Raw genomic sequence first — 12,299 nt, forward strand, 5'->3', positions numbered from 1 at the left:
TTATAAATGGTTATGTTCAGATCAATGAAATAATAACTTTAATAATTCTGCTTTGCATTTTTCTATGCATTACTAACATCACTAAACCATACATTTGTTTTATAAGTTAACCAAATATTTGCAGAGATTCAGCAGTTTTTTTTCTGACGCGTTTGCCAGTCATGCCAGTCAGTGAAAAAAAAAAGTAACTGTGGCCCCGTTTGCAGGTATTCAGATTCGATTTTATTAATCTGATTCAACTTTTATTATTTACAGGACATAAAAATGCAATAAAAAATTTCAAATCAATGTGCATTGTCCTTTACCATACAAAAAAAAAAAACATTGTTATACACCATAGCCTGTAGCCTATAAAATGGCCGCAAATCTTTTTAAATGCATTAAAAAGCAAGCACATATTAGCCGTACCTTGAGTTTGTTCACATTCTGCCTGTATTAACATGCATGCTGTATTTTAATATAGCTTATTTTGATGAATTAGCTCTAACTGACAGCTTTTTCTTCTTTTTCAGCGGTTATGCTCGCATTTTAACCCTTTATACAAAGTAATACTATTTTACTCAAAGTAAAGAGGACTATTGAACAACATGCTTGTATTAAGTGTCTTAATGAAGGTTTACTTTATTAAATAGCATAATTTCACTTTATTCTAAGTATACATCACTATATATAAGAAATGGAGTACTAGTATTAATCAGCTCATTTGTGGCTGTTGTTTCTTGCTTGGACTTACCGGATTTCTTTTTGTTAATTACTTTCATATAAAGAAACTGTTGAAGAGAAATTATTTTGTTTCTGTTCATAGTTTTATTTATTTTAAACAGGACATTTTTATTGCTTTGTTAATTGCTTTGTTAATTTGTTAAAAGTGTCCAAACGCAGAGAAAAACTATATATAATAAGTCATGACTTATGACTAAAAGTAAGTGGCAAAAAAGTAAAAAAAAAAAAAAAAAAAAAAAGACTTTTATTTTGGCGTGACTTGTGACGTCATAAGCCTGCGCCGCTCCCGCGCTGTGATTCAAATGGAGAAAGGTTTGTTTTGAAGCGTTTAGCCTTATATAAAGCGATTGATTAAAGTTTCAGTGTTTTCATTCAGTGCTAAATTATGTACCTGTTGACAATATTATTTTAACCCTTATACAAAGTAGTACTATTTACTAAAACTTACAGTAATGAGGTCTATTTTTTGAATAAAGATAGGATAAACTTTTTGTTCCAGAGAGGAAATTTGTCTTGTGCAAAAAAGTTCTATAAACAGACAATAAGATAAATAAAACAAACAAAACAATTAAGAAGATACTTAAATAAAGTAAAAGTGTGTAATAAGTGTTTTAATGAAAGTTTAATTGATTGAATAGCACTATGTCATTCCACTATAAATATACATCACTATATATAAAAAATGGAGTATTAGTTTTAATCAGCTGATTAGTGGCTATTGTTTCTTCTTGATCAGACTTATCTGATTTCTGTTTGTTAATGACTCTCATATAAAGAAACTGTTGAAGAGAAGTTATTTTGTTTCTGTTCATTGTTTTATTTATTTTAAACAGGACGTTTTTATTGTTTTGTTCATTTTAAACAGGATATAGTGTCCAAACACAGAGAAAAACTCCTGCTGAAGCGACTGATCTCCACACTGTTATAAAGATGGCGTTTATTAAAGAGGAGAGTGAAGATGTGAAGATTGAAGAAACATTCACAGTCAAACAGGAAGATCTGCAAGAACAAAAAGGTTAATTTTTATTCTCAAAGACCAACTCAGTCATTTGATCCTCATTCAGATATTTTAATAAGAAGAATACTAAATTAAATCCATCTTGCAGCCCTGAGTGTGCTGCCTAGTTCTCCTAAATGCACATAAGCACTCATTGAAAGACAGGAATGAGTTTCTTTCTTGTTACTTGTTCTCGTGTCTTTTGTCATTATTTTATGTATTATTAGTCTCCCATTTTCTCTACTTTCTTAAGGTTGTTGCTTTTTTTGTTCTCCTACTGTTTGTAAGGTGTTCTTGAGCACTAAAACGTCCTTGGGCATTTTTAAAATTATTATTAAACAAATGCTTATATTTTCGTGTCACACTCACTATACAAATTTATCAGGACTTACTGAAAATGGAAATTTGCTGTGTTCTATCATTGATAGGGAAAAGGAGACTCTTTGCTAGGTTTACTTTGTCTCCAGAAACATTTCCAAATTCTGAAATTATTGTAAGAGCTTTTGGAATACATGTTTCTGGATTTGACAGAAAAAGAAGATCATCCACATATAGCAGGAGCTTTTGTTTATGTCCCTCTCTGAAAATTCCTTGCAAGCCATCTGAGTTCCTTAATACAGTTGCAAGAGGTTCGATGCCAATGTCAAAGAACAGAGTGTAGCCCTGTCTCGTTCTTCTAGAGAGTGGAAAGCCTTTAGAAATAATATTTGTTTGAATGGATGCTTGGGGCCTGGAATATAAAATTTTAACCAAGGAACAGAATCCAGGATCAAAACCAATTTTTTTAAGCGCAGTAAAAAAATAGATCTACTCTATTCTATCAAATGCCTTATGGGCATCTAAGGAAAGAGTGATTCCGAAACAAGAGCTTCAGCGAATACCTTGCACAACTGGGGTGTTAGCTTGGCAGTAAACTTCTTATAAAACTCGGACGGGAAGCCATTGGGGCCTGGTGCTTTTCCGGTTTTTAATTTTTTGATAGCATTTTTAATTACAGAAGGTGTTAAATTTCCTTCTAATGCCAACTAATCTAAATCACAGAGGGATGGTTATTCTAAATAATAAAAAAAGCTCTCAATACATTCAATCTTGTTTACCTCAGAGCTGTAAAGAGTTTTATAGAAGTTTTTTAATTGATCATTAATTCTCTGTTGATCAGTAATAATACTGCCATCATCCTTACTAACTGCTGCTATAAAACCATCTGCTGAGGATTGTTTTAGTTGGTAACACAATAACCTGCCAGCTTATTTCACATGTTCAAAATGAATCTGGCGTGATCTTATGTGGCGATCCTCTGCATTTTCATCTGTCAGGGAGTCATATTCTGCTTGTAGAAGAAGTTTTTTTCTTATGGAGCTCTTCGGAAGGTGACGTTTAGTGTAGCTGATCAATTGTATTAATTTTATTTATAATCTCTGTAAGCTGTTTTGACTTTCACTATTTAAATTTTAATTGCACTAGCTTAATCTAAAATTTGTCCTCGTATTTATGTTTCTTAGTATCCCATAGGATGCTATAACTTATCTCTGGGGATTCCTTTGTCTTAAGGAAGAAATCAATTTGAGCATCAATAAATTTTAAGAAATCGTCGTCTGCCAAGAGTCTTGAGTTAAACCGCCATGTACGTTGGGGGATTACAAAGCCTGAAAAACATAGCTTTAGTAAGACTGGACAATAGTCCGAAATAACAATACTACCATACTCTACTTCTGACATTAAGGGACATAACTGCTGGAAAACCTATTCAATCCTGGAATAGGTTTGATGCACTGGTGAATAGTTAATTGTTTGGAAGATGGATATTTAAATCTCCAGAGGTCACTTACACCATGTGTCTGAAGGAAGTAGTTGATACATTATGCTGGCTGACTTAATATTTAACATAATTTCAAGAGTTCACACTTAGATATTGCTTGACAGCTGTAAGCAGGTTTGGCATGCTGTCCCGGGAGAGAACCCTGAGCTCGGAGATAGTTGAGCCCAGGGCTCCCGCCAGGTCCATAGAGCATGTGAGGGGAGTACGAGATCAGGTGGTTCTCGAGAGCTCCCCTTTTTGTAAAGGAGAAAAGGAGGAGAAAGGGGTGGATGGGGGGTTTCTTCGGAAAACGAAGATAAGGGAGTAATGTCTAGCTAGGCTACTTATAGTGGGTTAGGATAGATCTGATTGGCTAACTAATGAGTGTAGATAGGTGGCCAGCTGCTGTCAATTATATCACGTGCTCCTCTCGAAATTAGTTTAAAAACTTCACTTCAAGAGTTCACACTTAGATATTGCTTGACAGCTGTAAGCAGGTTTGGCATGCTGTCCCGGGAGAGAACCCTGAGCTCGGAGATAGTTGAGCCCAGGGCTCCCGCCAGGTCCATAGAGCATGTGAGGGGAGTACGAGATCAGGTGGTTCTCGAGAGCTCCCCAAATGCATGAAGCTTGGGACAGCAGCCGTGTATTCGAAGAAACTCCCCAAAAGGCTTGAAATGCTATATCCGGCTGCTGGATATAGTTATTTGAAAAAGAAAAGGTAAAGAGGGCTCCTTTGGAGCAAAGGGTGAAACAGGTTCCTGCGGGAACCCGAGCAGAGTTGGCTTGGGCTGTGAATACTCCTGCTGGAGTAGAGACTCGGGGAGACCCCTGCGGGGGTCAGAGCCATGGGGTGGGCGGGAATCCTGCTGGAGTCATTACAAGGGAAGGGGAGTGAAGGACTCCGGCTGGAGAGGGGGGTGAAGGGGGGCAGGGGGGGCGGGGACTCCAAAGGAGTAATTTGCTCGAGGAACACTCCTTGCGGAGATTGAGCTGGGAGGTGGCAGCACTATATATAATTATATATTTATATGAAACATATAGATATATAAATATATAATGGGGTAATCTAGGGCCTTGGGGGGGGCGTTTTTACTGACTCTTGCGAGAGTCGAAGCTCTTGGCTCTCCTGCGGGAGAGAGAGCTGTATGTGCCATCTCCAGCTGGAGTCGGGAAAAGGAATGGTCGGTGAAGCCCCAGCTGAAGGGGGAAATGGCAGTTGGGCGATGACCCCTGCGGGGGTCCGGTGCTCGGGATTAACTCCGCGGGAGTTAGAGCTTGAGGGTGACAGCACTATATATAAATATATATTTATATGCGTGGGTGCATATATATATACATATATATAAATAAATTTAAAAAATAAAAGATAAGTGTGAGAAATAAACAAAAATAAACATAAATAAAAGCTAGGGCCGGGGAGGGTCGATGACATGACTCGTGTCACAGCTCGGGGTTGGGTGAGCTATTTAGCTGCTCCAGTAGGAGTCGGGAAAGATGAGGGGGAGGTGAAGACTTCTTACTGGAGGGTGACGGGCGGTATAGGTGCTCTGGGGGTGTTCCTGTGGGAACAGAGCGTGAGGGTGACAGCACTATATATAAATTCATATTTATATGCGTGGGTGCATATAGATATAAATTTATATAAATAAAATCAAACAGAGAGAAAAATAAATAGTGCTATACTATATGTCATTATGGAATGACATAATATAAAAAGCTAGGGCCAGGGCAGTGAGATGATTCCTGCGAGAATCGAAACTCGGGGTAACGCCCCTGCGGGGGCCAGAGCCATGGGGGGGGCGGGGTCCTACAGAAGTTAGAAAAGTTGGGGGGCAGTGAAAACTTCTGTGGCAGCGGCCGGAGGGGGGCGGGGGTGACAAGGGGGCCTGGGCAGGGAGAGAACTCTTACTGGAGTTAGGTGAGTGAAAAGGGGGAGAAGGCTGAGTGCAAATCAGCTGGAAGGAAGAAAGGAAGCTAGATGGCTGGGTCATGCCCGCGCCCTTGGGAGACTGGGTAGTTCCTCTGCCCTCGGGAAGCTGGTATGGTTGGGTCGTATTCTCTCCCTGGACTAGGCCCATGCCCTTGGCCGCTGGGATTACTGCGTCTGCTGGTGAGGGTCCTCTGAGCTTCCCTGAGATGGCTGTGGCTGAGTCAGATATAAGATTTGAAGGCGTCGGGAGACCACCTTCCTAGTGTTTGTATGTGTTGTTACGATAGCCCTTGTGTGCTGCTGTGGTGGTGGCTCCAATTCTGAATGAGTGACTGGATTATGAATCTGGTGGGAAGCCTGAATAGTCCTATGACTTTAAGGTGTTATGAAACCAAAAATGTTATTGAACGGAATGTGTGGATGTGTTGAGCAGTGAGAAACTGATGAGGTGTTCTGGGGTAACTTAAAATGTATAAATGAATGCTGACGCAAATTGTGCATGCTGTGGTTATGGGATTATCATCTTAAAAGGAGAGATGGAGTCAGCTGCGGCTCTGCTTCTGATACCAGTTTCTGAAAATAAAGCAAAAAGAGAGTCAGCGATTTCCTATGCAACTAGGAACATGTACAGAAGTTTTTTTTTTTTTTTTTTTTTCTCAGAATGTATTGACTTTATTGCCAGTTAGAAGCGCATTGGCGGCCCCGATAATATACCCCACGAAGGGGGCAGCATCTGTGTAAGGATATACTGAGGATGAAATTGGATAGCTAATAAATGAATGGCTTCTATTCCAGCGCTTAAGGAAGGAAGCATAAGCAGGTCGCATGCTTTAAGCGCTACCTGATGGTTACGAACCTTTATGAATTTCATTTCTGTTAAACCAGGAGTCACCAAATATGGTACCGATGGGCACCAGATAGCTCACGAGGCTCTCGTGTGTTGCTCACAGGCCTGTTCTAAAATAGCTCACCATAATACCACTTACAAGTAAGCTTTCTCTAATATAGAAGTAATCATTTAAAAATGTAAATATTTGCAAAGATAAATAAAATAGTATTGCACGTTGATATATTAATTACGGGGTATTTCCTACCCTGTTAAATCATTGTTGGTAACTTTGAGAGAATCATAACATGATCAGTGACTACACCTGGATGAATATTATTCATTATTAAAAAATAACCAAAAACTTAAATTATAATTATAAGTAATTTGAGCAATTTGTTATTTGAGAAGTGTTTAATCGGTGCCCGAAAGTAGCTCTTAGTTTCAGAGGTTAGTGACTCCCGTGTTAAACGCTAAAGACAACATTTTGAAGAAAGCTGAAAACCTGTAACCATTGACTTTCACAGGAAGGAATAAATAATAAGGAAGTCAATGCGGCTGTCCGTAGTGCCCAGCCACAATTCATGACACTTCGTATTCTGCCGCGCCGCGGAGCGCTATTTGTATAATTGATTAGTTTATTTGATAAAGTATGAATGCTTGAGTCTGGTGCGCATTAATCTACTATTCTCTGTCGTAAGTGCGTCGCGTCACCGCGCCGTCGGCGCCTCTGGTGCGCGACGCCCTTCAGGCAGAGTTTGTTACGGCCAAGATCGGATTTAGATCATTTCTCTTCTATTCCGGAGATTGCTGCTGCGAGATGAAATAGGTGAGTGACGAAAGGCATCCCTGCGGGATAATGCGCATGTGTGTTTGATGTTCTAGATGGAGAGCAGTTTATGCTTAGCGTGATATTTTTCTTCCAGAATATAAAAGGGGACTGATTGTCGATTTATTCAAGTAGCTTATTAATGCTTGAAATTCTATCACTCCAAATTGATGCTTAAGAATTCTATAGAAGTGCTTAAACCAGAGGTTCTTCCGCAATGAGAATGCAAATATTAGAAAACCGGTCACTAGTTTAGCTAGGGGATATTAGGGAGAGAGAAACGGGAACTTGTAGGTGAATTACGTGCAAACACCGTAGTTATTGGCGAAATCCAGCGGATCGTTTTTAAGCATAAATGTGTGGGCTACTTTGCATCCGAATGTTAAACGGACTACGAAATGTAATTGTGACCTCCGATTGCCAGAAATCGGGTGGCGGGTGTAATGTTGATTGCAACCGAGCGCTGCAGCCGTCTAGATTAGATAGATTGCTTGGTTTATAACGTGATAATTTAAGCATATTCATCTGGCAGAATCATGCTGTTAAAGCGGAAAAAGGCAGAATTATGAGGAGATGAAAGAGCCGTTATTAGACGTTTTTAGAAACGTTCTAATGTCCATTTCAGTAGGGCTGGTATGGATGTGCTTAACAGGGAATTGCTCTGTGATTTCTGGTGTAGCGTTGGTGGACGGCTAGTGAGGTTGTGGGAAGGGAGCGCCGAGATCGGCTGTGCTTCAGTAGACGAAACCTGGCATGAGAAATTCAGAAAATTAGGTCAGTTACAAACGTAATTCAGTAAAAGCATAAACATATTGACAAAAGTCGACAAGTAATTTCTATTTTATAATAGAAAATAATCAGCAGTAGCTGCGAGCTTGTAAAAATGAGAGGGGGAAAAAGCAATGATACGCAAGGTAGAGGGGCTGGGTGCGTAGGTGGTAAGGATCGCTGAAAGAGGAGGACTGGAGTGTGCACTGGAATCGGGAGCTGCAGGATGGAAGAGGTGAGGTGGGATTCCCAAGAGTTGCTTTATTGTCCGGGAGATAGGTTTTATCCGTGTTTAGAATTATGTTTGCTGCAATATGTCCAAATCCAATATTGCTTTTTAATCCTTTCCTTGATTCTCCGGGGAGGCGGAGAGATTGCGGGTTTAATGTCTGTTTAGGATAGGGGGTGTGGCAGGAGCGTGTTATGTCCTGGGGGTGGCGGTAAAGACGTGGATTCGCAAGTGTTTTGGGTTTAATGCAGCGGCTTTGAATTATGGTCCCGGCGTCTAGGAGTTTGGAGGAGTTCAGTGACAGTCGTTGTTGGATATGAGTGACACATGATGATGCTGGAGAAGGTACGTAGCGGAGCTGGGGATTGCATTGTGATCTGGCTGGAGTGGATAGGCCTACGGCCTCTCGTTGGAGCCTCGGTCTCGAGCTGACTTTCATGCTGGGCTGGTTGTTGTTAAGACGGGGCTGGTGTTTCAGGGAGCCCGGAGCTTTCTTTCTTGTATGTAGCTGCGCTGATGCTGTTGTGATCTCAGCCGCTGTCGCTGTTGTTGTTGTTTTTGTCATTTTTTGTAGTTGCTGATGATGGTATTAAAGGTGGTGTGGTATTGTAGTTGAAGAATAGTAGGAGATGTGGAGGATCCATTTTGTCCGTGAGTAACTTTTGGAGGAGCCAGAGCGGACCTGTCGTTTGTTTCTTCGGAAAACGAAGATAAGGGAGTAATGTCTAGCTAGGCTACTTATAGTGGGTTAGGATGGATCTGATTGGCTAACTAATGAGTGTAGATAGATGGCCAGCTGCTGTCAATTATATCACGTGCTCCTCTCGAAATTAGTTTAAAAACTTCACTTAAATTTAACAATGGCTGCAAGTTATAAAAACATAAACAAACACAAAAATGTTAAAGTAAATTGAGAAAACATTTTCATTAGTTTGACAACATACACAATCTCACAAATAGCATAGAAAAAGTGTATTGATTTATCTGTTAAAAAAATTAAGCAAAAAATTAATTAAAAGGTAGATCAGCTCCTGACAGACATGTTAACAAATCAGTTTAACTCTTATTAAATTTATTCATTCATTTTCTTTTCTGCTTAGTCCCTTTATTAATCTGGGGTAACCACAGCGGAATGAACTGTCAACTTATCCAGCATACACTGTAAAAAATTGCTGTTAAAAAACGGTCAGATTCTACGGTAAAATAATGTTTTTTCACTAAAACAGTAATATTCTGTTAAAAACAGTGCTTTCTGGGTAACATTTTTGTTTTCGAGAAAGTAACCAACTGCAGAAAACTGTGAGCTAACAGAGTTCAGATTCGATGTTTTGAAGTCTGTGTTTGAAATCACGCTTTGTGTCCTTGTTCACTATTTAATACACTAGTTAACTAATATAGTTCACCTGACAGTTTTAATGAACACTAATGAGTGAATTCAGACACTGATGAACACCTGCTGTTAATAATCACAATTACTGAAGAAAATAAACAAGAAACACAAACAGTGACTTGAGTTACAACATTAAATAAAATAAAATAAAACACCTTCAGTCTCAGCAGAGGATCATTAAACAACTCTACAAACAACAGCAGACACACTTATTACTGACTGATTTGACTTCCATACTATTCTCATTGAGATCCAACAGAAATTAAGGTGTTTTTTGTGTCACCGTAATGGGGCTGGTTTAGTTGGGCTCTTCACCCTTGAACTTATTAAATCAGACTCTCCAATTACTATAATAAAGAGTTAACAAAGTGCTTGTATTATAGCAATAAAGTTGGGAAGTCAATAAATAGAGAAATCTATTTGTCTGAAATTGGTTCTGATAAATGTTTTGGTATAAATCTGGAAGAAGGGCCACATGCAATAGATTTTATGCTTAATTGCAGGTATTAATTTAATTAATGAGAAGTGGAATCAGAAAAGATACCTCCGTAATTACTTAACAGTTAAGAAATAACATACAAAAACAGTTCAATTATGACAAATACACACTCAGACCTAATGAATCTGACCTTGTATCTCAACAATGGTAACAATTCAAATGTTTCATGCTGCAATGCATGCTGGGAGTGGCACGGTACAAATATCCCAGCATGCATTGCGGTGTAAATAAATGTTGTATGATGGTCTAACAGTTTTCTTTATTTGTGTTTGATTCTGCTGTTGTTTATGTTTAGACTTTCAGTTGCCTGTTTGTGAGTTAAACTGTTAATTTTGTTAGTTGTCACCATTATTGAGGTTCATATGCTGATTATTGATGTCTCTTTGAGTGTGATTTACACCATAGAGCAGTGTTATTGTCCAAGATATTCTTAAAAACTTCCAGAAATCATTGCCATATTTAGACATATAATGTAAAACAATAGATTTAACATTGAATAGGAGCAGTAAATTTTATTATACTAAATTAGAACAGACTCTGCCATTTAATAGCAACGTGAACATCACCAGATCTTATTTAGGTTTTAGGCTGGCTTGTCACAACAAAGGAGCTTTTTAAACAAAGTTCTTAACAATTGCAGCAGCCAAGATATATAAAAGTTAAAAGTGACAGGGCTAAGAGCCCAACTAAAGCAAACTCTGTTCTCCATGATGGTGACGTAAAACTTTAACTTTTTCTCAAGAAGAACTTTAGTAAATGTTATACAAAAATACATGTATTAAGTAATAAGTGAAGCTGGTGATGATGTTTGTAGAGTTGTTTAATCATCCGCTGATCATTTAAATGATTTAATCATTTGTTGTTCTTCAGGTTATTTCATTATAAAGCTGTGACTAAAGTTTTGTATGTTCTGTTCTTGTTTTTTCCCTTCAGTATTTCTTCATTTATTCATTGTTAATCCTCAATTATCATTTAATTAGTCAGTTAATTAATGAATTTACTTCAGCTTTGCTACATGTTTCTTAAACACTCAGTAGTGTGGACACTTCAATTAAAACTGAAGTATTTGCTCTGGGGTTTAAAGTGTTAAAGGTGTGAGAGGTAAAAACACAGTGTAAAAATGTATTTTAACAGTAATATACTGTTAATTTAAACTACGGAAGTAGACTGTAAAAAAACAGTAGATTGCTGGCAACCACAGCTGCCAGTAGATTACCGTTAAAACAAGGAAAAAACAGTATTTTACTGTAAAACCTGAAGCTAATTTCTTCTGTATGTCACCGTTGTGGAGGAGAGTAGAGCCAGTGTATGAGTTAAAGATGAACAATGAACTGCTGATGTTATTCTGTATGTTTCTTTATTTAAAGAAAGCGGCTGTTTAGTTGCTGATGCAGTCAGAATCTCTCTGGTGATTCCAGATTTACATGTATGTGTGCTGTTGTGAAAAATAAGACATTGGAATTAAAACGAACTTATCTAATTAACTAAAATAAGTTATCATTATGATTATGCTTCTAAGCATATATAGCACATTACTTCATAAACTCATTCAGCAGTTGGCCAATTTGAGGCAGTTGCTTTCAGTGAGCAGAATGAGTTCACTTGAGTATTGTGTAAGTCAATGTAGTCCATGTATTTTTACATCAACATACTGTAAAATAACAGTACATTGCTGGCAACTGCAGCTGCCAGTATTTTACTGTTTTTTAACGGGACAATTTTTAACAGTGTACTGCATCAATCAGTGTGCCTACACTGTTAAAAATTGTCCCGTTAAAAAACAGAATGAATGTTTACGTTTCCTAAAGTGTGGAAGACTAGGGATATGATATAAGAGAAATAGGATCTTTGATGCCAGCATGCTGTGTAGATAAGTACTGATCAAGTCACGCTTCTAAGGCATGGAAGGAATCTTTTCAATTATTGAGTGTCCATTCATTGTCACAACAGCAGAAAGACATTCTGCAGTTATCATTGATCTATTTAATGTCTCCTACATGACATGAAGTCCAAACTATTGTGTTGTACTGATGTCTACACCTACAAAAACCATAAACCCAACCTCAAAGTAACCTGTCGTGTTTTAGCAACATCCACACCAACCATAAGCTTAAAACCCCATCTCACGGTAAACTTTAGTGTACTGTAAAGGTCTGCGCCGACCACAACCCAAACCTTGCCTACTTGTAAGTTGCTGTTGTGGAGCCCGGATAGCTCAGTCGGTAGAGCATCAGACTTTTAATCTGAGGGTCCAGGGTTCAAGTCCCTGTTCGGGCGTGTGACGCTCATTTTGTGGAGCCACAGCTT

The 12,299-nt window shown here is 38.5% G+C and overlaps 2 protein-coding genes and 1 non-coding gene across 3 annotated transcripts in view; all 3 read left to right on the forward strand.

The window, feature by feature from the left end:
- LOC101886704 (zinc finger protein) overlaps positions 1–12,299 on the forward strand; it is an 846,922-nt gene that overhangs the window by 338,797 nt on the left and 495,826 nt on the right. The window lies entirely within an intron of this gene.
- LOC137491478 (uncharacterized) overlaps positions 985–12,299 on the forward strand; it is an 18,995-nt gene continuing 7,680 nt past the window's right edge. The window contains exons 1-2 of the mRNA XM_087249337.1: positions 985–1,035; positions 1,589–1,738. Coding sequence (XP_087105463.1) covers positions 1,026–1,035; positions 1,589–1,738 — 160 coding nt within the window. The 5' untranslated portion in view covers positions 985–1,025. The remainder of the gene's footprint in view (positions 1,036–1,588; positions 1,739–12,299) is intronic.
- trnak-uuu (transfer RNA lysine (anticodon UUU)) lies at positions 12,197–12,269 on the forward strand. Its single transcript has one exon. It is a non-coding gene; the product is annotated as a tRNA-Lys (tRNA).

This window comes from Danio rerio, chromosome 4 (genome assembly GCF_052040795.2).
Source record: "Danio rerio strain M-AB ecotype USA chromosome 4, GRCz13ab, whole genome shotgun sequence".
NCBI lineage: Eukaryota > Metazoa > Chordata > Actinopteri > Cypriniformes > Danionidae > Danio > Danio rerio.